Below are 26,455 nucleotides of genomic sequence, written 5' to 3' on the forward strand. Positions count from 1 at the left end.
ATCATTAACTGCAAATGTACAAATTTATGGTTTCCTGTTTTCCCCCGAAACTTGTGCTATAAGACATTGCTTCTTGCCGAATTTCGTGATTCTAAGTCGACGGGAAATACCCTTGCGAGTTGCGAGTATCAAAATATGCGGCATAATTTGATATCCTATAAGGGTTCTTTTTCCCTTTGGAGGTACGGAACCCTAAAAAAAATCGCCTGTATAATTTTCAGTGAACTGGTTCCGTCAGAAGCCTGCGGCTCAGACGCTGGTGCGCAACGGCGCAGGCTCGGGCGAGTCGCTGCCGATATCGGGCAGCATGGCGTCGCTGGCGCGCCCCTACCACGCGCAGCCCGTTCACGTCTCGCGACCCGTGCACGTCAAACGACGAGTCGGATACACTCTCAACAGGTATAAACAATTTTTCTTCTTCCTCCTATGCTTGTCCCGTTTGAGAAGCTGGCGAACAAAACGGTTCTTTTCGGTTCAAAATAAATTGGAAGAAATTATAACTTCAAAAACATGTTTCAAACTGCAGCTAATGTTCAGAAGTAATTAAGCTTCTAGTCAAAATACTTTTTTGTAGGGTTCCCTATCCGGAGGATGCCGTAACCGTTATACATAGAGAGTTAAAACTTTTACAGAGTGTGCTTTTCTTTTGCTGTTATAACAATCTTCTTCTTCCAGTGCCATTTCCTATTGGAGGTTTTTAATTTTTGATCCGGACGTTTTTGGTCCACTGTTAGACATGTTCTTTTTCTTTCTCGTAAATGTAAACTGTTGTTGTTCCATTTTTGAGAGTTGCTAATGTTTTAAAAAATATGACCAGTGCATAAGATTTTTATGATTCGTTTCAGAGCAAGAAAGAGGGTCGAAGACAGATTAAACAGATTCGGCCTTAGAAAAATAGGAAAAAAACGGGACGGAAGTATCGAGGAAACTACGGGAGGATGTGAGTACTTAGGTTTGATACGTGAAAAATTTGCTTTCTGTGCTAGAACATCTCTGGGCACATATGCTACGTTTAGTTTAGTTTTAAAGCATTACCACAGAATACATGTCAGTATCTACCCTTGTTACGACGCATTAAAGTGCAATTCAGCTCACATAGCGACCTAAAACTTAATGAATGCCAATTTCTAACTTGACTTGATGTGAGACTTTACGATCTCTCTCTATCTCTCTCTTGCTATCACGTAAACTCCTGTCTTTCTCTTTCATAAGATAAAGAACACGCTGTTGAAAGTATATTTTCTCCTTCAAGGCCTCCGCTAACATTACACAGGTTTTTCTCAGAGCAGGTTCCTACTTAAATATATTTTACAGTTATTGTCCACCTGTGGGTGTTTCAGCCATAGTTTTATTTTTCTTTAACTTTTACGTGTTAGTTACAAAATAACAAGTATATTAAAGTTAAAAAAAAATTGTGACAGTCATGTCCCGTCGCGGCTCAGCCGAGGGTGGGTCGGGCGGCGGGGACTCAGAGGTGGTAGTGCTGAAGCGACGTAGACTGGTGGCGGCCGCGCCGCTGTACGCCGGCCTCGCGCGCTTCAGCTTCATTCTAGACGCCACGCAACCGGGCGGCACGCCTGATGCGCTCTTCATGGCTGCGCTCTTGGATCTTGTAAGTGCAATTTGTGTAAACCTGAACAACACATCCGTGCCGTACGCTTATTATTAAAGTGACATAAAAATTAAAAGCCGTGCCGCCAAGTGATTTAAGCGTTCCAGTACGATGCCGTGTAGAAACCAAAAGAGTATGGGCTTAATGGAAAACTGCCATACCCCTTCCAGGTTAGCGCGCTTCCATCTTAGACTGGATCATCACTTACCACCATGGTGAAATTGTAGTCGAGGAGTAACTTGTATCTGAATAAATAAAAAGACTCATTTGACCGATTTTTAATTATTATTACAGCCGCATACAGTAGTGGTTGGTCGAGCTGCAATACTTCTGGAGTGTGCATATTTAGTTCACAATTGCAACAAAGGACAATGGCCTTATTGGCTGAAATCCAATATGGCCAAAAACCCTTGTAAGTTCCACTAAAACTAACTTTCGTTAACATATTATATTTAAATTACATAAATAATTGATATATCGTTTGATACAGTATCATCTGGTCCCCTACAATTAAGACGACAACGTCTAGCTGGAAAACTGTTCTACCAATGGGCAGAAGTAAGTATCGGAAATTAATTATTAAAAATGTGACTAATTCTGTTATACACAATCTCTAAACTAAATCTAGTGCTATCCTTTTCCGTAGGGAACATTATGGAAGGGATAGCAAACATTTAAATCGGTCATCTTAGTTTAGGTTAGGGATTGTGTACCTGCACTAGTCACGAAGCGACCTTGTCCTCATGAATTTAGGTTTTTGAAAAACCTAGGAACTCTTGGTTTTCCGGGATAAAACAAAGCCTATGCTCGTCCCTGGAATGCAAGCTACCTCTGTAACAAATAGATGATGCCCGCGAATACATCCAGGAGGATTTAAGTTTTTAAAAATCCTGTAGGAACTTTTTGATTTTCCGGGACAAACAGTAGCCGGGGTGGCAAGCTATCTCTGTACCAAAACTGGTTCAATGGATGGGCCGTGAAAAGCGAACAGAGAGACCGACACGCATTTACTACATTAGTATAGATGAATTAATATGGGGTGTTATCAAGCGCTACTTTGATCAAATACAAATTGCAATTATCTGTTTTTCGACTTTAGGCAATAGGGAATAGACTTGAAGACATGTTGAATGAGGACAAAAAGCACATTGACACTGTTGTCAATCTTGTGAACGATCCCGATGGACAAAGAGAATTGTTGCAACAAGACGAAGAGGAGGACTTCTTAGATGAAGGTAATTACTTGTGTCATGGATAATAATAATTCCTCAGCACTTTACACATTCTTTTTTCATACGCGGCATATTGTGTCTTCAAGGACTTGGCAGACGAGCGACTTTTTTATTTATTTCCACCATAAAGTTGTAAAAATAAGGAGAAAAAGAAAGAAAAATTGGACAAGGAAGCACTTATCTTTATAAGAGATCTCTACCAGTGACTCTTGGCCCTTTTGTTTGCGGGCCAAAAGTCCCTTATCTTTTACTGCGATATTTTGCCGTACTATTAGTCCTTCGTGTACGTTACGCGATGCAGTTCATAGTGATCCATTTTGTCCTTCGCGGACAATAGCCCCTCGTCTGCGCAGGTTGAAAAATAAAACTCGTGACATTTCGGATTGCAAAGTGGTAAAAATAAATTGTTCTTGTAACCACAGCTAGTATTCGTCTTCCTGGAAAAACTATCGGAGCGGAATGTCCTCGGGCGCTTCGAATAGTCGCTTGCGTGCTTCTCTTTGAAATCACGGCATTTCTTCGAGAGACTTACCAAAACTTGCCTAAATCATGTCGATCTTCGTTAAAGGAAAGAGGTCCTTGGGACAGAGTATACAGGTACGATTTTTGCTTGAGTAAACCATTACCTTTATTTTTGGTAAGTAGTTGCAATATAACTATATATATCTATTCGTTGTGTCATTGATTTCTTTTGTTATTATTTTTTGCGAAGGTGGATGCAAAAGCGGAGACGTTTATTGTGTAATACTAAGTGAGTTCATTATGTTTCGTACATTAGTAATGATTAAGGAGTGCATAATTATGATCAAACTTTTCATTTTAACAGGGCTCTTAGCAGTCAACACACATTAATGCCAGTCGAGTATGTCATTTAAATAATGCATGTTTAATTGCACAATATGTGCATGCACATAGTTTGTAAATACAATTGTTTTGAACACGGTTTAAAAGTCAGATTGTAATTGTAAAGTCACTGATAGTTTCAAATAATAGCGTAGGTTTCTCACAATATCTCGGCACAGGATCCAGTAGTAAAAGCAGACGGCCATTTATTCGTGTGTCTACTATACCTTGTTCAGGGGGTCGAGCTAACATAGGGTGCTCTCTCTTGCACTATTTTATAGAAGTGAAAAGGACGCATTATGGTTGTGATTGGTCTGTAGGTTTGACCATTCCTTAAAAATGTAATGGTGCGTTTATATTGCTCACTACAGAACAACTTAGGTTGATAGCTTTTGTCCATACCTTCGTCCGTAGGTACAGTATGGAGATAAAATTAAGGAGATATTTTATTCAACAATCCAGTGAGCCAGGTCAACAATGTAACAAGAATCAATCTTAGAAACGCCTAGTTACGAAATACTTAGTGCAGTCCAATGAGCTAGCCATGTCGATTTAAAATCAAAACCTAGCACAAAATAAGGAGCACCAAAAGATACGACCGCACCGCATGAGTGATCGATAAGACTGACATTTTGGTCGCAACGTGAATGTGTCCTATCTGCGAGTTGCGACCTATAACGTGCGGTTTCTTACTTAATAGCTCGTTTCGATGAACAGGGTATAAATAAATTAAAATATTACGGTTGAACCTATATTACAGTAAAAAGTAAATCCATCATGTCTGCCTTTATACGTTGATCCATTAACAAAAATAATTGATAAATTTTACCGAATAAAATGGCAACTACTTCAAAGTATTAAAAGTGCATGGTATGAGATACGAAATAAATTGCAAATGAATTAAAGTAGGTAAAATATAAAATTATTTTTGAAAGTACAATTTACATTTTACATTTGAAATTAGTTAAATACAAATATTACTATAGTTTAGCAATAGTGACATCGTATTTCGCTTTGCTACATTGGCATGCCAATTATTCGAGAGTAAATTAAACGATTCAGAGAAAGTGCTCTTTATAGTTTAAAATAGTACGTACTCCTATTGCTAAAGAATCATTTACATATCACGATTTATATTTTCACTGAGTGTATCTGGATTGTTTGGTCTCTGGTGCAGGGAAGCTAATCGGCGCTGGAGTATGGCATTATCCAGTATGGGACATTCTCAAGCTTCAGCACAAAGTCTACAATCTATTGCTGGGGCAGAGACTGAACGAAAGATTTCCTTTGTTCTACACGAGCCAGAAAATGTATCTGGCGGAAGTAATGTTACAGTAAGTATCTGATCACAGAATTTAGAAAAGCTATGGAAGTACTGAGCGAGCGTGAAGTTTTTGCCCTACAAATGTGTTGTGAAATAGAAATAGACCCATTTGATAAGCGTTTCCAGTTTAATATTAGTACCGTAGTAACCGTATTTAGAATTTTGTAAATCTGGTTATTTCATCACATAATATGGCGTAAGTATGCTTTTTGTAGTGACCAAATCAGTATTAAACTCATTTTTTATGATTTAGTTGCCAGAAGCAGTCCCAACTGAAGACAAGAAGTCAAGATTGGGCTCTCGTGGGAAAGGCATAGCCCGTCGAAACACCCAACAACATGCGGCTTACGGGTCATTCAAACGGCGTTCCATTAAGTTGAGGCAAAAGGACCCGCGAGAACTTGATGAGTGTATGTGAAATTATAATTACATTTCCTAAATTGAGAATTTTATGACGCTTTGAAGTAATGTTCTAATTTTTCAGTCATAAATCGAAGGTCTGATTCAATCCAAAGTAGAAGAAAAGTTTCATCATTATCTGATAGGAGTGATACATCTGAAGTTTATCCCGGAACAGGTACGAACATATATTATTTAGTAGATAATGCCCGCGACATCGACCGCGTGGATTTAGTATTTTCAAAAATCCCATGATCCCTCTGATTTTCCAGGATAAAAAACAGCCTATGCTCTTCTCCAGAATGAAAGCTATACCTATACATACAAAAGAATTGATGCTCGCGATTTTTTTTTATGAATCCCGTGGGAACTCTTTGATTTTCTGGGACAAATAGTAGCCTATGTCCTTTCCTAGGTTGCAAGCTATCTCTGTACCAAACGAGAAAAATGTTTTAATGGATAGGCGTTGAAAAGCTAAGAGACATACAGACACACTTTCACATTTATTATATTAGTATGGATTTAGATATTTTTAGCAAAGAATACAGAATTATTGCAATTCCAAGCTTGTGTTTAAGAACTTTGGATTAGCAGTAGCATCTTATTGTTAGTATACTGATTTTGAGGCAGTCGATCGAAATCTTTGTCTTTTAAGCTATTATTTTTAGGTGGCACAGTGATAATGCCGAATGAGGTCGATAGTGGTGGTGAGGAAAGCCCGGGTGTTTTGTCCGATGACCACGACCATCCGCCCGACAGCCCCGACAGTAATTCGACAGATCTACCGGACTTAAATAAAGGTTTCCCTTGGCTTAAGGTTAGATAGCTTTAAAATACTAAAACCTGAAAAAATTGTAAACAGGCCTTGTAGCGGTCTTCGTATAATGTTTATTTGGAATTGATTTTATACATCCAATTAACTGATTTACAGGTGATAGTGAAGTTCTTAAATTCTTTCAACTATGTATGCTGTCATCAAAACTTTTGTCATCCATATTGTTTCCGCCGTAATATGCGAGCAACTGTTCGACTCACGAAGTCTGTTCAAAAGGTAACCATACTCATAATTATCTTAAACTGTATAAACTATTATATTTCATTATTATGACACAAAATATAAAAAAAATTACATAACATTTGTCTCAAGATAATATCTGTATTTTCAGATATATGGGGAAAAATTTGGTCCAGAAATAAACACAACAAATAATGAAGAAGGGTCAGGTGGAACGAGAAGGGGTCGCCGCGCACGGAAACCTTCTGAACATGCAAGTGATAGGTAGGTTAAAGGACTTTAACCCAAGACTTAGGCCCGTATCCACTTACGCGGAGATGTGTTCAACAGACCAAGTGTATTATTGATATATGACGTGATAAAATTATCACGATTTTGCCCGCAACTTCGTCCGCGTGGATTTAAGTTTCAAAAGTACCGTGGGAACTCTTCTATTTTTTGGGATAAAAAGTAGCTTATGTCACTCCAGATCTTTAACAATACCCACGCACGATTTGTGTGGTTCTGCGTGGTGGTGGTGCATATGGCTTGCTTGGTGGCTGGCTTTTCCTGCATGTTTATCAGTGGAAGGGCGGGCGGTGCATGTCGCATGCTGCATGTTGCACCATACAGATTCGTTTCGTTTAGCGGATTATAGCAAATTAAGCTTTTGGTTCCTTGAATACCCACGCAAAAATAAAATCACGTCGTTCTGTAGCTTCGTTGTGACGTGATTGAAGAAATAAACCAACAAACACACTTTCGTATTTATAATAGGGTAGTGATCACTCTATATCACACTAATATTATAAGTGCATAAGTCTGTGTGTACGTTTGTTACTCTTTCACGCAAAAACTATTGGACAGATTTGGTTGAAGTTTGGAATGGAGATAGATTACAGTCTGGATTAATAAATACATGGGCTACTTTTTATCCCGAAAAATCAAAGAATTCCCGCGGGATTTTTAAAAACCAACCATCCACGCGCAAGACGTCGCGGGCATCAGCTAGTAAAAAATAAAGTAAGTATTTTGTTCTTATCCACAGAATCGATCGATCAGTGTTAGAGAGTGCCGGTTTGGCCTACCGCACGTCCGGCGTGGAAACGTCTATACCCACTCATGAAGCCCCGCCCGTGAACAAGCCCGGTACCATACCGTACCCTCCTCTTGAACCACCGCCTATACTGAAGTACATCAAAACGCATGTAAGTGAACCATATTTACAAAAGGTTATTTCAGTGCCTCCAGTCAAAAAAGGAACAACTAAAATTCGACGCTTTTCAAGAGAGGCAAAAAGCAACTCTTAAGGATCAATTCGCAGTTGAAATAATAACTACTTTCGTATAAAGTCATCACTTAAAAAAAAAGTTATTATTTCAACCGCGAAATAAAATCATTCTGAGTTATATTTTTTGCCAGTCCTGAAAGTGTCGTATTTGAGTTGTGCCTTTTTTCCTGTTAGGCACTGGTATTTCGATAAGTATGATTTATTTTTAACCCCCGACCCAAAAAGAGGGGTGTTATAAGTTTGACGTGTGTATCTGTGTATCTGTGTGTCTGTGTATCTGTGTATCTGTGTATCTGTCTGTGGCATCGTAGCGCCTAAACGAATGAACCGATTTTAATTTTTTTTTTTTTTGAAAGGTGGCTTGATCGAGAGTGTTCTTAGCTATAATCTAAAAAAATTGGTTCAGTCGTTTAAGAGTTATCAGCTCTTTTCTAGTTTTCTTGTAGAAAAGAAGGTTAGATAACCGTTAGGTTCATAATATTATGTCAATAGACAAATGTCAAGCTGTCAAGATGGACGTTGCCTAAATACATAATTATTTATTTGAAAATGATGTTTTGGAAAACTCAAATACTTTCGATCGTCGGGGGTGTTATAAATTTTTAATTTACACTTGTATTCAATGCAATCTACTACACAAGAGTATGAACTTATAACAAACTTATCTCGACTCGAGTCATTAAATCAGGCGTCTATTTTAAACGACGAAAGAGAACATTCAATTTTGATAGGCAGACTACGTATGATCCTGATTCCCGACCTTATTACCAGTTATTTTTAATTGGTAAAAACCAAAGCTAGCATGTGTGTGTGTGTGTGTGTGTGTGTGTGTGTGTGTGGGTGTGTGGGTGGGTGGGTGGGTGTGTGGGTGTGTGTGTGTGTGGGTGTGTGTGTGTGTGTGTGTGTGTGTGTGTGTGTGTGTGTGTGTGTGTGTGCGTGTGTGTGTGTGTGCGTGTGCGTGTGCGCTTGCGTGTGGGTGTGCGTCTGTGGCCCGGTGTTTGCGCACCTTTTTGTTAAATGACATCTACGAGCATGCTTCAATGGCGAAATGACGGTTCACAGGTTCGCGATGCGTACCACGCGCCACTAGCCGCTCTAGTTAAAGGTGCGACCACACTGCCCGAGGAGGTGTTCGCGGACGCAGCGGGTGCGGCATGGCACCTGTTGCTAGAAGCGGACCGCGAGCTAAGCGCGTGTGCGGCTGCACTTTTCATACTTGCAGCTGTGAAGGCTCCTGCCGCCGCCGCACATCTAATGCATCGCCATTTGAAACATCCCGATCCTGCCTTCAGGTACTTTTATGTTTTTAAAGCCAAGTGGTCATCGATGACTGACACTACCTCATCATTATCATCATTCATCGTCCTCATCATTATTTGCTTAATATATTTTTTAAATATCAGTTAGAGGCAACTAAAACCCGATGGCGTAAGATTTCTACGTTCGAAAATCAATTAAATTTTTTATGTACATTTTTAAGTTTATAACTCCGTAGATTAGGTATTGTCCAAAAGCATCATAATATTCGCCGCCTAAATATCCTTTTAATGATTAACTATGCACACAATCTTTAGGTAGGTTTTTTATAATGGATAAAAAGAAAAGAGAGGAAATCTCTATCTTTTCTTAGTTGAAGGAACACAAACAAGGTTACAACTTGCAAGTTCCTAAACCTAGCTCTTTACTCTTTACTTTCTTTACGTAAAACATTATTTCATTAAACTATTTCAGAATTAACGCCATTTTGAGATTCCAAGTAATGTGGAAGTTACGTTACCAAGTATGGCCTCGTATGGAAGAGGGCGCTTCGATGACGTTTAAAGTGCCTCCTCCGGGCATCGAATTCACTCTCCCGTCACCAAAGATAGGCATCGAATCGTTAGCGGTTGTAGACCCACCATGGAGTCCACAAGTCAAAGATAAGGATATGGAAATGACTATCAATCAAGAGCGTCATGTAAGTAGTGCTTACAGCGCTTGTCACAAAACTTGAAACTACGCAATAGCTAATTTTCAAGTAGGTATGATATTATAAGGCGCGGTGCGCAGATGAGCCAAATTCGTATTTTTTTGTATTCCACCTTATGCTGTCAATATCTGTTCATTTTCTTCAACTTTCCTGAAGCCTTTTGGACGTGGCATTTTGTGTATCTAAAAGACAGTAGTCTAAAGTTTCTTTTTTTATTCTGAGGAGTAATCGTCGATAACTTTAAGCTACTTCGTATCAAATAAATAGTCTAATATCCTTATGCGAAAGTAAAGAGGCATGGGCGGGGTATATAATTCGAAAAACACTTATACGTTGGGGTCTCAAGGTGTTGAATCATCGAATCGATTTCACGCCGGAAAGGGCAGCATTGGCCCGCAATAGGTGGACAGGCAGCATCAAACGAGGTGCAAGAACCCACTGGATCCAGGCAGCATAAAAATAAGTTGGAAGTTCGCACCAGAAGCTCATGTCCAATAGTTAACGTATATCGATTGACGACGATGACGATATGCTTATTTACCTATCAAAACATGCACTGTTTTCCATATCTTACACAAGGTCCTAATTTTCAGCGATCATTGGTAACTGCAACTAAAACCCGTAAAAAGCAACAAACGGAAGCAATTAAGAAGGCACTACAGCAGCGCGATGATAAGAAAAAGGCTGAACGAGAGAGCTTTCTTATCACAACCATTCCCATAACGCGGCAAGCGGCGCGAGAACCGGCCTTAGATCACGCAGCCGATGATCATATTGAACGTAAGTATTAGACCTGCCATGATTTTTTTTAGCAATCTTCCAGGTTCCTGTTGCATTATTATAGAATGTTTCGAAGATACTTTATTTATATTATCATTCAAATTGAAATATTTTTACGAGCATAAATGCACGTCATACTATTTGTGAACAGATAGAGAACGCAAAGGTATTGCGTTCTCTATCCATTCAATTCATTCCAAACACATCAAAATGTATAAAAAGGAAAGGTTCGATTCACTGATTGACTCATCATCGCCTAACCCTTGGACCTAGAAAGCTGAAAGTACAGAAGTTTCATTCATAATATAGACACGGAATAAGGCCGGAATTTCGAAATTCCCGCAGGTTAGGTAATAAAGAGGATTAATATTTTCGCCGAGCGAAGCCGGGTATTTTTTATCGAGGCAGTGCAATAATTGTTTTAGAAAAGTTTCTTACTTTTATAGTATTGCTGATTTGGTTGTGCATAAATGCCTAAGCTAAATCAATATGTAGTTCTTAAAAAAGTACTTATCCTCTTCCTCATTGATCATTGTGAAAAGGGTAGAACAACTTTTAGTCCAGGCAACTTATTTAAAGACATAGTTTACATTTACAAAATGGTCATCAATAAGCTTGTTCTTATTTATTTAGCTCCACCAGATGAGGAGATCGTGGAAGGAGTTCGCGGCTCGCATCACACACAAGTAGCGTCAGCACTGTTCCCTTCGGTATTGTGCTCTGCGGTGGCAGAAATTATATCTCTTCTGGACGATGCTGCTGTTTCCCGCGAAGGATGTTCTGTTTATGAAGTGGCTTATCAGGTACTAAAATTACCTCTCTCTCTCTCTCTCTCTCTCTCGCTCTCTCTCTGCGTCATTTTCCTCATTGCTGAGGGTCGTTACCCCTTTCCATTGAACACATAATAATAGGAGTGTTCTAAGGATAATAATGCAGTGGTTGCCCAGATCCTTCCCTACACTACTTGACTAAGAGACCGACTCTTAGGTTTTTTTTAGTTTTTATCAGATTTCAATGATAATAATGGTCTGACGGATGAACGTGCTCTCCGTAGCACGGAGGAAACACAAAGTTTGGAAACGTCACCCAATTCTCTGTATGCTAGCTTTTCAGGGCCAATTTTAACGAAATTTGGTACAAAGATAGCTTGCATCCCAGAAAAGGACATAAGCTTCTTTTTCTCTCTGAAAATCGAAAATCAGAGTTCACTCAGGCGGATTCTTAAATAATCTAAATTCACATGAATGAAGATGCGGGCAACGTTAACTCTTACATGGATAGTTTGAATCCTGGAGAAGGGCATTGGCTCCACTTTTATTCTGAAAAATCGGAGAGTTCCCACGGGATTAAAAAAATCCAAGTGGACCTAGTCGCTGGCATCATCTAGTGTACTAATAAAATATTATTTTATTTTATAAAATATCCTTAGGTTATATGGGGATGTCTAGTGGAAGATTCGGCGCTGTTTTTACGTCACGTACTGGAAAGGCTAACAAGAGACCATCAAGACGACATGTTCAAACTTCTACGCCATCTGATACGATTCATACCACGACTACCGCAACAGGCCGCGTTCGCTTTGTACAACTACATCATTGGATATGTTATGTTCTACGTGCGAACGCCTCATGAAGATGGGCAGAGACTTATCGGTGCAGCATTATCTATTCTCTGGATGGTACGTATTTTTACTCAAACATCTTAATTGTTAGCTAAATCAAACTTCATACTACTCGTAATATTATAGATGCGAAAGTAGGTATATCTGCTAGCTTTTCACGCCCCACCCGTTTAACCGATTTTGACGAAATGTTATGTTACAGAGATAGCTTGCATCCCTGAGAAGGGCATATGCTATGCTTTCTTGCATGTTTAGTAGTGGGTGGCCTGGCGGTGCATATCCTATGCTGTATGTCGTACCATACAGATTTGTCTGTTTTGGCGGACTATAACGCATTAAGCTTCCGGTTTCTCGTATAACGACTCTGTGAGCCATACTATCTGTCGTACCACGCCATACTACATCATAGTAATATGATGAAATACTTCTATGTTATATAATGTTTTCTTCTATGAAATACTTCTTCAGATTCTATGCTTGTAATTGTCCCACTGAATACTGTTCTAGGTGGTACACAGCGTCCATGGTATAATGTTTAAAGATTTAAAACAAATATTGCGCAAAGAACAATGCGACGCTTCGATTCTTCTGACCGCAAATGTACCCGCCGCTAAAAAGATCATTGTACATGGTCCATGTAAGTGTGGTTATTGCGTTATTTACCTCTAGCATTTTGAATATTACGATTACAGCTAATAATATTAATAATATTTCGATTTTTCAACAGTTTTATATTTATTGATTATTATTTATAACATACGGTGGAATCACTTTTGTCGTTTACATGCATATGTTGTCTATGCAATTGGGGTTAGCAATCAACTGGTTAGAGTAAAGTGATACACTTGAGTGTATCACTTTACTCTAACCAAGTCTATTCCCTGTGTTCGGACATTTCTATTGTTCAAACTAGTAAAAAAAAGTAATTTGGTAGATTAACGTTAATAGTTGTCAGGGTAAAAAACGTATCGCGTATCCGAATTAGGGTTGATGATGGGTAGGGTATTGTATTTATACTTAAAATCTTTGAAATAGTAATATGTATGCTGTACAGTCAGCAACAAAGCTAGGTTTGCACCCGCGCACAAGCGTCTATGAACGGGCGCAAATCTAGCTTTGTCGCTGACTGTACATAATTATAATATTTCAGCGGACAACGAAGGCAGTATACCATCACAATTCCCTGTACAAGAAGACACTCAGTTTTGTCAAATTTTGAGAGAGTCTCTTGATTACTTTGGCATTCCCGAAAAACTGCATGATGAGCATTTCTTAGTGGATTTTAAAACACGTGAGTTTTGTTATCACTACCAATATTGTAAATGCGAAAGGTGTTTGTATATTGGTTGTTGCTTCAATCACGCTGCAACGGAGCAATGGATCGACGTGACTTTTTAAAGGCCTGAGAGTGGCGTACATTACTTTTTATCTCGGAAAATGAAAGAGTTCACACGGTGATTTTTTAAAAGCCTGGAAGTGACGTAGACTACTTTTTATCTCGGAAAATCAAAGAGTTCCCACGGTTGATTTTATAACTAGTGTTGACTGATCCATAGTAAATCTTCTTTACCATGGTGTTAATCTATCAATTAAACTTACAATTTTTTTATATTAAAACTTATAGTTTACCTTGAAATATCCGTTAGTTGCAATATCTAATTAAAATCCACTCAGCCATTTCAAAGATAAGCCTGCACAAATAGACAAACAAAAATTTTGAAATGGTTATTTGGGTAATGACTGATCAAGATCACAGACAGACACTTAAATTTTGATTGTTTGTGTAGATAGATAGCTATATGATTTTTCAATGTCGACGGGTTTTAGGTCAAATTCATAACGCTCAAAGTTACGTCCGCGACCACTATTTCTTCAAACGCTCTCAATACCCGCAATTGAGACTCGTGCATATGGAACCGGAGGAGGCTTTCGAAAAGTTACAACAGCAAGAACTGTTACAGAAATTCGTGGAGATCGGAAAAGTATCGCTTACTTGGGCTATCCTTAAAAATGTGGATATGGTAAGTTCACTTCACTAGATATTATCTACTATTTGCGCAAGTAAGTTTCGGCAAGGGGGAGTAAAATAGGATTCTATTTATTCGGGCGTATAAAATCAAAGGTAGGTTTTTAAAAACCATGATAATCGTCCAGGGTAAGTCTATCACGCAATAAAAAAGGCATTTTTGACATCGTATTATGCTTATATTGTAGGCCTGCATCCCTACTTAGTCAATATTCCACAGACGAGTACAGAAGCGATTTGCTTCCTACTACTATTTTCTAAGGAACTTATTACAGCAAGCGCCCCGGGCGTATGAACGGAGCGCTGTAAAAATGTGTGTGGCTCTATGGAATGAAATGGGCGCGTGGGCAATGGGCGCTTGTTATATTTCGTTTAACATAACATATAGAGCGCCATACATGTTGTACTCGCAGCGTCCTGCCTGCTTACATCAATTCTCTAAAATGCAACACTAAGGAATAGCCTTCCGGCTACCGTTTTTCCCTCCAAAAACAATTTGGTAGCATCAATTGAACGTTTTCCACATAATTATATTGTGGTCCCGTCATATATATTTTTTTTTAGGTAGTCCAAAGAGTAGTTTTCCTTCACGATGAACTGATGAAATTGCCATCGTTTCCAAGGAAAGCTCTGGAAGCGGATCTAGCTTTGTATAGCCGAGGGCCTTTGGGCTCAACACTGCTTGGTTTAGATGTACTGCATAAGTTTATGTACGTAATGGTAATCCATAAAACTTTTGGCTTTAAAAAGTTTGCTTTAAAAAAAGGTGATAAGATATTAATAAAATTAATTTTATTAATATAAAATTTATTTATTAGGTGGGTCCGTCTAATAGCCCGTATGTTTGAAGCGATGGCAGGAAACTTTACATCGTCTAGAGACATACATCTCTTCTTGAACGTACTCAATGGAGCCTTGATGCTTCACAGCGAAGATTCGCTGATACTCCGATATGTTATAGCAACCTATGTGAACGCCGCTTTCAACTTCAAGAACATATTTTCTACTAATGGGTAACTCACTTTTTATTTATTAAGTAAATAATTGTCATTCAAATGTTACTTTTTCCGGTGGGCCTAAGACAAAAAGTAGGCCGTATCTGTATGCAAGCTATCTCTATGCCCAACGTTCTCACATTCGGTTAAGTGGTTAAACCATGAATTCAACTGGATTAATCAAATGAAATCATCGTTATACACACTTAATTTTAACCTTTTCAGCTATCTCCTCATAATGCCAACACTGCTACAAATTTACTCAAACTTCCAAACAAATAAGCTCGTGACTACGACCATAGAATATGCCGTGAAGCAGTTCTATTTGCTGAATAGAAAGCCATTCATTCTACAAATGTTCGGTTCCGTATCTGCTATACTAGACACCGATGAAGAAGCAGCTTTTGGTGACGCAAGTAAAGTAAGTACGGCTTCTCCCTTATGCAGTTGTCCTTTAACGCTAGTCGCTGACGAGAATCGAGTTCAATTAAAAACTAGAATTGAGTTGGCGAGTAACGAAAAGCGTGTGTGTAGTTGGGACAGTTTTGTCGCTGGGCTATGAGCGAGTATGAGTCCAACGACCTGTCACATGGACTAAGAGCCTGTGAAGGCCAGACTTTCGTTATTTTATAAAAGCTAAATGTGTCTTTGCGTATTGTCGCCAGCACTGGAGGAACGATCAGCGATTTTTTTTTTTTTTAATTATATAGACTAGCGCTTGGCTGCAATCAGACCTGCTAGCAAGTGATGATGCAGCCTAAGATGGAGCGCGCTTGCCTAGAATTTGCCTATTCACTCTTGACTTGAAGGTACCCATATTATAGGTGGAAGGGAAAATTATGAAGTTTGGCTCATGGTGGCTTTGGGAGATAACAGGTAACAGTATAAAGTCTAATTTTTTATATTTACTTCGGGATAGTGTTAGAAATCACACATTTCCAGACACTCAGTGTCGTGGCAATCCCATACCAGACGTCCTTAAAAGTTTTCAAACTTTTTTAAAGTTTAAAAATCAAAATATGATTATTCTAGGTACAATCCAGCTGTTTATTCAACCTCTTACTGAGCCTCGAAACTCCATCACCAGACCCCCTTCACATCGCAGAACTAATTAAAGAAGAAAAGCCACTCAAACCCATAGACTTCTGCTATAGAGACGAAGATGAAATGGTCAATGTATTGGACTGCATCAGTCTTTGCGTTATGGTTGTATCGTATTCTGCGGAAAGTATGCGTGGATACCAAATGCTTGTAAGTTTTAAATTATTTATCATACCATAATACTCTTTTCCTATCTATAGTAATCGACAGGAAATAAAGACAAATGTACAAAAAACGACAATCGTATGTGAATTTTTAATTAAGATTTACTTCACCAGATATAAAATAACACCTTGACAATAAAAGCTATTTCATTTCATGAGATGAGATGAGACATGCTTTTTCATTTCATTTCATGTGATGAGACAATATTTTTCCAACTTTCAATAACATCGGATTTTATCTCAAAGGTAACACAATTCCTGTATTTTTTAAGATTATACTGGAAGCAATACTGCCGTGCTATGTGAAGCAAATACAACTTCCAACCTACAACCGAGAAGGCAAAACGGAGAAAGAGATCATTCAACAACTTGCTATAGCCATCAAAACTCTTGTCAACAACTGCGAAGGACTATCTAAGTAAGATTTTTCTTCGCTCTATCTGGCTCAATGGCGCAAATGGTAATTTCATAGATTACCGTGAATAGGGGTAAATATCAGCAATGTTTTGCCAAACATCAAAACGCGCGCTTAGTATAGGAACTTGTGTGAATACTGAAATTTAATATCATAAACATTTCACGTGCTTTAGTTTAATCAATAATATAGCATGTAAAACTAACAGATGACGTAGCTTTTACGTATTTGGAAGACCCTCTATTTAATAACCTAAGAAATAATTTATTTATGATATAGGCAACAGACATATCCCTATTATGATTAAAATTTTGTGTAGATCATACAACGGGCCTTACCGAACGTCACCAGAACACAAAGGTTCCTCCCAACGAGGCTGCCCCAGGCCTCCGGCAACCGCTTTCATGGCTCTCGATATACTGGACGACGAATCTCATTCCAGATATGTCAGCGACCACTCTCGAATGCCCCCCGTCACTGATTACACCGGCACTGAGGATTCTGAGGTAACCTTACTAACTGTCACCCCATATTATAAATGCGAAAGTGTGTGTTGTTTGTTGGTGTGTCCTTCAATCACTCCGCAACGGCGCAACGGATTGACGTAATTTTTACGTGGATATAAGTAAAAACTTGGTGAGTGTAGAAAAACTGTGTGCCACGATTTTTGATAGAAATATAGTTTCTACTCCATAAATAATAGCTGTAAATATAGATAATTTTAAATCCTTCTTTAAAAGATAACTGCCATAATGCCATTGTTGTAATAAATAAAGCAAAAAACATTACACAATATTTCACGACCTTATCCGCATAATCTTTTGCCACATCTAATATTTTCAGTAAACTTTTTATTTTAACATCAAATCAAACAATTTATAGGTTGACTGACAGATGGAATGGAAACGGATGACGGATTTAAAAATAAAAAAATCATGCTGTAGTTCATAATAATAGTAAAAACAAAACAATTAGTTTCCCGGTCACGCTCATAAGATGACCGAGTGTGAGAGAGACAGAGACTTTTTGTGACACTTGCGCTTATTCATAGACACTACACAAGTGCAATATGAGTATGTGTTACCTATACATGCCAGCAGCCAGCTGTTGTTAACACTGCTGTGACCTATACCAACCTAATACATAACTCTATACAGTGACTTGTTTCCATTTGAAATTATCACCACTTATTTATTACACAGCTTGTACGTGCAGAATACCGTCGTCCACGCGACGTATTGCTGTCTTTGGTTGGCGACTTCATCGACCGTGCGACCTCACGTTTGATGGACTTGAACGGATCTAAGGGCAGTGGTGGTACTGAAGGGAAACCTGTCGAGTTACTCGATTCCAAGTCCCATGCGGTAAGAAATCTTAAAATTCACTTGTAATTTTTTTGTCGTGTCAAAATAAATATGATTATGATAATTTACGTTTTGCTTGATATTGTGAGTATATATTCTTTATTGCACAGCACAGATAAAAAATTACCACTTATAATTTTGCAAATTTTTAATAGAAGGTGATCTTATCACTAAGAAATTATTCTGGATATGTATAAATAATAGTTGTGTGCTAAATGTTAGAATACAATTCAGTTTATGGATATAATGTTGAAAATAAAAAATATACTAAAAAAAAATATACTTACTTGTGCTATAGTTATTATGCAAAAGATATTATTGTGCATGTTATTAGCCTTTCATAAAACATGAACTATTTATGGGTTGAATGTTTATTTTCCAGAGATTAGCTGAAATAGCCCACTCATTACTAAAAGTGTCACCATACGACCCAGAGTCTATGGGTTGCAGAGGTTTGCAACAGTATATGATGCAAGTACTGCCAGCTGCAGACTGGGCTGATGATGCTCTAAAACCCGCGCTAATCATGATTTTACGCAGACTGGATAAGGTATTCATGAAGATTGCCAAAAAACCAAGTATAAGGGTAAGTTCTCAACCAAATTATATGCACCAAAGTATCTTGAACATCGTGAGTACAGTTGGATTTAATTCTACAACACTGTTAATCGCGACTGATGAGCTAAAGGTTTCTGAGCTTCTTTTCTTTTTCATTCATAACAATTAAAACTAATTATTGTGCAATTTTCTCTAACTTATTCCCTGGAGATTTCAATAAATCAATAACTTTTCAGAGAAATACAGACTGGGACTCTGCAGCAATTTTACTGAAGGGCATTTATGAAACGATGCTGCGCTGTCCTTATATAGTGCACTGGCAGCAAGTAAAAACATTACTTAACACTGTTCAGGTAAGAGCCAGCCATTGTCGAATTCATTATATTTATTCTTTACTAAAAAAAATACAGGGTGCTATTAGAAAACATAGCAAAAACGAAGACAGGGGATCATAGTACTGAACAGTACTGATGATTACTGATATGATACCACAAAAAAAATGCGAAAATAAAGTTTAAAACCTCTATTTTTTTAAATTCGCATTGTTATGCAAATAAAACATCTAATTGACGTTGGAGGTCAAGAAATGTTGCGTAGATGGGTGCCGCGGGATCAGTGCGGGATTAGGCGGGATATGGACCCCGAGTTTTGCACGTTGTACATTGCGGGTTAGATGAATACTAAATCATTAAAACTACAAGTATAAGGCAAATGGTTATTGGTATTGGATTGCGTTTAGGTAGTATATTTATAGCGCTAAGTTTTTGCTAGTATTCTATTTAAGTTAAATATTAATAAGGATTGTTATTCCTTTAGGCCTTGATAGTATCGGATAATAACAGCGGCGAGAACTTATCGTCAGCAACAGCTGCTTTGATGTCACAACCGCCTCCTCCACATTTTGGTAGCACTGTTGTACGTTTGATCGCATTACAAGTTGGCCATACTGGGGTATGTGAAAAATTAAATTGCCTTACTAATTTTTTGGCTGTCTCATAATAATAGACATTGCTGATTTTTAATCTTTGACGATTTACCTTTGAAACTGTCATTTCTTTTAAATTGCAGGACAGCTATACTTTGGAACAAATGTGCGGCGGGAGTGCAATTTTTCCAACGGCTGATAAAACGGAGAACATGCTTATGAATTTAATCATGCCTTTAAGTCTACGTGTCGGTGCTGGAAGAAAGGGTACATAATATTTTTTGAATTCAACTCAAGTATGCATACACTTTTTTTAGGTACCTCAAAAGAAAAAAACGGAACCTTATAGGATCACTTCTCTGTCTGTCTGTCCGTCCGTCCGTAAAGGAAAAAGCGAAAATCGTGAATTTGTGTTGATGTAACCACAAATACACAGTTTTCGGATTTTTTATTAAATAGATTTTTATTTATTTTTGTGCATAACAGATTTTGATTTATCGTGTAAAATGAAAACTGTTGGTACGGAACTCTCGGTTCGCGAGTCTGACTCGCACTTGGCCGGTTTTTTGAAATAAGACACCATTTGTGTGGCGCAGACGTGCCTCCGCTGCGGCAGTCGGACGTATCGTACCTGGTGTCGGTGGCGGTGAGCGCGCTGTGCCCGCCCGCGCCGCCGGGGCAGGCCGTGGCCGTCAACGCCAAGCTGGGCGCCGACGCGCGCGCCAACTCGCTCACCTTCACCGGCAGCCGCGACACGCGCAACACCACCCGCCTCTCCAACATACTCTACAGGATCGCCTTTCTAGGTAACTTGTCGGTGCCAATTCGATATGTGATGATGATTGGATTGGTCCTTTTATTCCCCCTTAGAATTTATTATGAATACCTAAATCATAGCCATATAAGCGGATGAGACAAAGCACAGCTTCGCTTGGTCGGGCGTCCCAGAACAATTTGCGCTTTTAATTTTGCAAACTTTTTTTTAGATTAATAAAGTTTTTTTCCTTTAATTTTTCTTAATATCATCTATTATATAAATAATTCCTATCATATAAATTCTACAGCTCTAAAGGTGCTATGCGCATGTTTCACGAGCGAACTGTGCAGCGAGTGGGGACGGATAGCGCGGGCGATTCGCGAGCTGGGACGCCGGAACGAGGCCGCTCACCATTTGTGGGACTTCCTCGAGTACATCGTTACATATCGCACGCCGCTTTACGTCCTTCTGCAGCCCTTTATCGTGCATAAGGTGATTCCCACATGAACTACATTATAACAATTTGATAATCTATTTAGGTACAATGCCTAATACATTCAAAGTTGCAAAATCCGTACATGATAAAGCGGTTTCAAATTAGCGTTTTGCGCGTACATGCTCGTTTTGACCAAACGTTGACGCGCTAAGCTCAGATACGCGCCAGCTATTTCTTCATCGGAATGCATATTGCAAATGGCTGATTTATTGAAGCGTGAAATGTAACGTGTATGCGAGTATACCAAAACGAGCGTATTGCATGCAGAAAAAACGCTAGTCTAAAACTACCATTTCTGAGATGATAATATGATATCACCTTTAGTAAGAAAGTCGTAACTAACACATTGCTCCAATCTCAATTATTCCTCATGCTGTAGCTGTGGTAAATACGCCATACTCATTAAATAGCACAGCCCACTAGGAACACCATCAATTTTAGATCATATTTTGGGACCGTAATTGTACACAGCAATGAAAAATGGCGAATAAATAGAACATTTATTTCCCCATGTGTAGCTATCTCAGCCGCCGATCGGTGATCACGAGCGTCACATGCAGTTCGTAGTACGTGAGCGTATCCGTGGACTCAAGCTGCCCGCGGCGCGCGCTCGCGGCTCGCTGCTGGCCGAGCTGGCACGCGAATTGCGGATTATGAGGGACACGCATGACAATTATAAATTCGGTAAGTTCCTTAAATTCCTTTTAGCTAACCTCTTTTCAGTGATCACGAATGCCCAATCGAAATTAATATGGTGAGAAGTGTCCCTTCCGATTTTAGCATGTCGCAGTCACGTACTTCAAAGTGTACCATGTACGCCTTTATAATGGGGAATGCTCTGAACAGCTGTTTGACCTCATTCTATCCTCCTTTTTCTACAACCGCACCGCACACCACGGAATCAACTCTCTTCGGCGGTGTTCCCTCTTGATTACGACATGGGGTTATTCAAGGGGCGGACCAACAAATTCCTCCGAAAAGGCCGGCAATGCATTGTACGTTCCTCTGGTGCTGCAAATATTCATGGGCGGCGGTACTCTTAACATAACATCAGGTGACCCGCCTGCTCGTTTACTCGCTATTTTTATTTAAAAAAAAACCTTAACTCGCAGAACAATTAGAGAACATCGGACAAAGCGGAGGAAAGCGCGCGTCGGAGGCAGTGCCGCGTCAGGGGCTGGGCGACAAGGCTCAGCAGCATCGGCCCTCGCTCATCTCGATGTTAGTGGGCCGCGCGCCCGCGCCCAGGACGCCGGACCACCCCTCCGCTCCACTGTCGGCCCAGCGAGGTAATTCTACCTCTCTCTTTTTAATTCCTGACACTAAAAAAGGATAATGTAAGGAACTAGGTATATACCACGATTAATTTGATGATTTTTTGACAATATTTCGACCCAGTTGCATGGGCCTGGGACCAAAGAGAATATAATATGAATTACTATGTGGTCAAGACGGAACTGCAGTGCTGCAAGAGATAAAGCACGAGCTGTCATGAGCAGTAGCGAACTATCCTCTTTCTTGTTCTTTTCGCTGGAACTTCATGAGCTGTCCGGCAAAATACATTCACAACGTCGCTATTAACTTTGGATGTTTCGACCATGCAACTGCATCGAAATATCGACAAATAAAATCATCAAATTAATCGTGGTATGTACCCGTCGCCTACATTATACGTCGTTAAACCACGAAATAAGCTTAAAATCATTAAAAAGGGATGTTATCATTTTCACCGCTAAACTAATTTTTGCCTTACAGAATCACTGTCAAGCAGTTCTACAACTAGTCAACCCGTGTTCGACCTTCCCAACAACAACAACGGCCGATTTAGTGACAACAGTAACAACAATGTCCACAACACCAATGCAAATATAGGTTATTAGTATTTGACTTATTGTGACTTATTTGGTCAGACAGACAATCTTCCGCGTTTATAATATTAGTATGGATTAGATATTTTGTTGATTCTTAAAATAAGATTAGGTACTTATATTATTTTAAATTGTAATTTTTCGCAGGAACAATAAACAACAATTTTGGTGGCGACCAAAAACCGATACTTAGCACGCCGCCATATGGAAATATTCAAACAAAACTGCGCTTCGTGTCATCGGTCGAGTTTAAATTGACTACAGGTAATTTTTTTTCCTCCACTGCTGGATATAGGTTTCTTGTACTGGACTTCCACAGGCCATGGTCGGCGCCTGCCGCCTCCTGAGTTCAGCGGCCCCGTGCTACTTATGTCCACCTAGTCACTAGATGTTATCTGTCCACCGGCACCTAGTCACTAGGTCCTAGTGGGAGGTCTTCGTTTTTCGTAACCCATTTACTCGGCGGTTTTTTATTTTTTATATTTTAGAAACAGTTTAAACCTTTTTATAATTACTATGCTATAACTTCTGATATGGTTTTTTTAGAGAATTCGGTCTTTTTGGATTAAATTTTGAAATTCTTTCTTCTTATTACAAGACATTACAAAATGGCATCCTCTTTTAAAATTTTGACAAGAGTTCCTTTTTTAAGATCACAAGAAACCTCAGATACTGAAACAGACTTTGAAAGAATGCGGAACGCATTCCAACGTGGATAAAGAAGTTTCATTTCAAAAAATTGATCACATTTTCTACAGGAGCAATAGGAGAGGCAGCACTAACGCCTCTCTCGCCAGTATCGGCGGTGTCGACGGGCGAGTCGTGCGAGGAGGCGGGCCACGACGCCGGCGACGAGCGCCCGAGGCTGCAGCGCGCGCACGGCCCTTCCAAGAAGACTTTCAAGTTCCGACGCAGTCGCCACGCCAAGCCTGAGGTATTGAACATTACAGGAGAAATAGGGAGACGGCACTGATGCCCCTGTCTCCAGTGTCGGCCGTGTCGACGGGCGGGCCATGACGTAGGCGACGAGCGGCTGAGGCTGCAGCGTGCACACAACCCTTCCAAGACGTTATGTCTTCAAGTTGCCTTTAAGTTTGCACTCGAACACAAATTCTTTTCCTTCTTATACTTATTTATTTATAAGTACGTACTGTGTTTTGTTACAAGAAAGCTTACTATAACATTCTAGGCATCAACACACGTCCGTTTAGAATCGGACGAGTGCTCGTCGCCTGGGCCGGAGGGCACGCCGCTGCGGCGCGCGTGGCCGGCGCTGCTGCAGCCCACCGCCACAGTCACCGATACTTCTTACGATAGCGAGATCTCGCAGACGTCCTCCACTTCCGGATACAGGTGACTTGAGACAATGATTTTAGACTTATTTCGTGGTTTAAGAACACAATTTTTTAAATTCAGATACACGTTAGCCCTTGGCTGCAATCTTATCTGGTGGTAAGTGATGATGCAGTCTAAGATGGAAGCGGGCTAACGTGGAAGGGGTATGGCAGTTTTCATTAAACCCATACTCCTCATGACTCGTGGTGACGACTGGATTGCAATGCTGCGGAAACAAGGTTCTCCACATGACAGCTTGATTTTCCAGGACACAAAATAGCTTATGTCCATCCTTGGGATGCAAACTCTGTACAAAATTGATTAAACAGATGAGCCGTGAAATGCTAGTAGATAGACGGACAGACACACTTTCGCATTTATGATATTAGTATGGATAGTAAATAATTTAATAATGATAATAAATTACCATCTAGTGCGCGACAGGTTGAGACGGCAATCAGGATATGAGACGGGAGACAGGTTAGTGCAAGGGCTATGCGGGTGTAAGGGGCGTCCCCTCCCCGATTGCCATCTCAAACTGTCGCGCAATATATTTCAACTTTCGTGAAGCATTTTGTAATGTAAGTTTGGTCAATCTTACTAGGGAGAGTTACAGCCTGCAAGCGTCCATGTCCGAGTCCCCATGCGGCTCGGTGCGCGCCGTGCGCAGCGAGTCCGCCACGCCGCACGCCAGCCCCGACGGTAAACCGCTCGTATGTACCGCCTCGCAGTATCCCCCTCCCCTTCCCGCTCTCACTTACCTGCTCTAGCTGTTCCTTTCTCTTTTCTTCTATTCAATTTTTACTGCTGTGCTTTTATCCAACTTATTAAGCTCCTGACACAGGCTATGTGTAGTCCCCGTAAATTATGGCGCTTCACTGAACATATTAGTTAGGTACATATCGTTTCGTACATCACTTACAATATTTACAGTGGACTTCGTCTGTGTTGGTGTTAGCTGGCGGGCGTGCTCTGCCTTTATGGAGTGTTTTTTTTTTAAACTGACTGGAAAGCGCTCTAAGGGGGTGCCGTGCGTATGTCGGCGAGCGCCGGCACAGACGGGGTCCATACTTGTATAGTTTAACTAACTTGTTACAAATAACTACAAACTTGACATTGGCTAATCTTTGTAAAAGTCAGAGAGAGAAAAAAAATTACAGTTTATGTATGACTAAATTGACGTAGTGTGAATGTGATGCGCACGCACTTACAATAGTTTACCTTCAATGGCGATGCTTAGTGCATAGATGAATAAACTTAAAAGAGAAATCTTCAGCCGTGGTCAAACGTAGGTTACTAACACAAATTACGGCCTTGGGTGGTATATTTAGGCAGATATTGTGATAAAATTATATTTTTCTCATTTTAACAACAGCTTAAACTGCATTACGGGAACTGCAATTTTTTAGAAACCTCTACGATTTTCTGTCCTAGAATAGCAATCTTGACTCCTACCTTCTAGATCTAGAAGCAGTTTTTGGTCAAATTAATTTAGCTCTACAGTTCCGATATCCCTAAATTGCTAAATGCTTTGCTTTTATTGTGTGTGCTCGGCTTGTTCTTATTATGTGACAATATGTCCAATAATTGTTAATAATACTCCTATCTTTGAAATTAAAACTAAGTATATTATATTGATATCTTAAGTTATATAATTCCAATCCTTTTGCAGCATCTTTGAGCTGTGAATCAGCAACATCCTCTGCAGAAAGAACTGCTTTACTTGGTGCCGCCAGTCAACGCTCCCTTCTATTGAGCAGTGAACTTAGGGATGAAGATACTCTACTATAAAACCATATTTTTCCTTCCTAATATTGTAGTGATTGTACCTCTAGTATTGTCAGTCGTACAAGTTCTTGGTTTTGTCTAGAGTCTAGACTGATAGATTGGTTTCTTAATAGAATCAATCAGATTCCTGAATTCAATGCACAAACAGGTAATTTTTAGTCTAATCTTTAAGGGTAAAGTATTTTCAAGAAATATTTATTTGTTCTTCCATTCAGAATACATTTTTTTTAGTCAATTTGTAAGCTATTCTTCATAATATAGTACTACATGAAATAAACAAACTTCTGAACTTGAAAAGATTCTTAGAAAAGATTTTCTACCTTGTGGTTATAAAAATTAAATTGAAATGTTTGTAGCTGTGATTGTTATTAATGGTACAAGATAATATTATACCTATTGTGTAAATTTTATTTTATTTAATAAAGTTTTAGTAGAAGTTTATGTTGATGGGTTGTGTTTTCTTTATATGAGTTGTGGACCTTCCACCGATAGGTTTAATTTGATGAAACCATAGACAATGGAATTTAACAAATCCATGGATGTGAAACTGGCTCAATTAGTATAAATCAACAATTCAAAATTTTATATAACATACATA

The 26,455-nt window shown here is 39.3% G+C and overlaps 1 protein-coding gene across 14 annotated transcripts in view; it reads left to right on the forward strand.

Annotated features, from left to right (window-relative positions):
- Positions 1–26,455, forward strand: part of LOC123868915 (protein unc-80 homolog) — a 48,806-nt gene that overhangs the window by 15,832 nt on the left and 6,519 nt on the right. For 5 of the 14 annotated variants that reach the window (XM_045911579.1, XM_045911583.1, XM_045911580.1 and 2 more), the window contains 45 exons: positions 222–399; positions 846–940; positions 1,422–1,612; positions 1,907–2,024; positions 2,103–2,170; positions 2,712–2,847; positions 3,267–3,441; positions 3,557–3,595; positions 3,671–3,706; positions 4,865–5,021; positions 5,265–5,421; positions 5,496–5,588; positions 6,079–6,227; positions 6,342–6,461; positions 6,577–6,689; positions 7,453–7,612; positions 8,758–8,987; positions 9,427–9,652; positions 10,258–10,444; positions 11,078–11,247; positions 11,874–12,122; positions 12,573–12,702; positions 13,216–13,356; positions 13,893–14,086; positions 14,656–14,801; positions 14,910–15,104; positions 15,312–15,507; positions 16,119–16,337; positions 16,624–16,769; positions 17,086–17,272; positions 17,969–18,130; positions 18,513–18,716; positions 18,925–19,041; positions 19,505–19,639; positions 19,757–19,880; positions 20,210–20,419; positions 20,678–20,862; positions 21,385–21,550; positions 21,979–22,155; positions 22,622–22,738; positions 22,882–22,998; positions 23,493–23,668; positions 23,924–24,087; positions 24,674–24,771; positions 25,742–26,304. In XM_045911579.1, coding sequence (XP_045767535.1) covers positions 222–399; positions 846–940; positions 1,422–1,612; positions 1,907–2,024; positions 2,103–2,170; positions 2,712–2,847; positions 3,267–3,441; positions 3,557–3,595; positions 3,671–3,706; positions 4,865–5,021; positions 5,265–5,421; positions 5,496–5,588; positions 6,079–6,227; positions 6,342–6,461; positions 6,577–6,689; positions 7,453–7,612; positions 8,758–8,987; positions 9,427–9,652; positions 10,258–10,444; positions 11,078–11,247; positions 11,874–12,122; positions 12,573–12,702; positions 13,216–13,356; positions 13,893–14,086; positions 14,656–14,801; positions 14,910–15,104; positions 15,312–15,507; positions 16,119–16,337; positions 16,624–16,769; positions 17,086–17,272; positions 17,969–18,130; positions 18,513–18,716; positions 18,925–19,041; positions 19,505–19,639; positions 19,757–19,880; positions 20,210–20,419; positions 20,678–20,862; positions 21,385–21,550; positions 21,979–22,155; positions 22,622–22,738; positions 22,882–22,998; positions 23,493–23,668; positions 23,924–24,087; positions 24,674–24,771; positions 25,742–25,860 — 6,872 coding nt within the window. In that variant the 3' untranslated portion in view covers positions 25,861–26,304. Of the gene's footprint in view, positions 1–221; positions 400–845; positions 941–1,421; positions 1,613–1,906; positions 2,025–2,102; positions 2,171–2,711; positions 2,848–3,266; positions 3,442–3,556; positions 3,596–3,670; positions 3,707–4,864; positions 5,022–5,264; positions 5,422–5,495; positions 5,589–6,078; positions 6,228–6,341; positions 6,462–6,576; positions 6,690–7,452; positions 7,613–8,757; positions 8,988–9,426; positions 9,653–10,257; positions 10,445–11,077; positions 11,248–11,873; positions 12,123–12,572; positions 12,703–13,215; positions 13,357–13,892; positions 14,087–14,655; positions 14,802–14,909; positions 15,105–15,311; positions 15,508–16,118; positions 16,338–16,623; positions 16,770–17,085; positions 17,273–17,968; positions 18,131–18,512; positions 18,717–18,924; positions 19,042–19,504; positions 19,640–19,756; positions 19,881–20,209; positions 20,420–20,677; positions 20,863–21,384; positions 21,551–21,978; positions 22,156–22,621; positions 22,739–22,881; positions 22,999–23,492; positions 23,669–23,923; positions 24,088–24,673; positions 24,783–25,741; positions 26,305–26,455 lie in introns of those variants that run through there. The other 9 variants (XM_045911587.1, XM_045911591.1, XM_045911588.1 and 6 more) reach the window with 6 other exon arrangements.

Source organism: Maniola jurtina, chromosome 10 (assembly GCF_905333055.1).
Source record: "Maniola jurtina chromosome 10, ilManJurt1.1, whole genome shotgun sequence".
NCBI classification, from domain to species: domain Eukaryota; kingdom Metazoa; phylum Arthropoda; class Insecta; order Lepidoptera; family Nymphalidae; genus Maniola; species Maniola jurtina.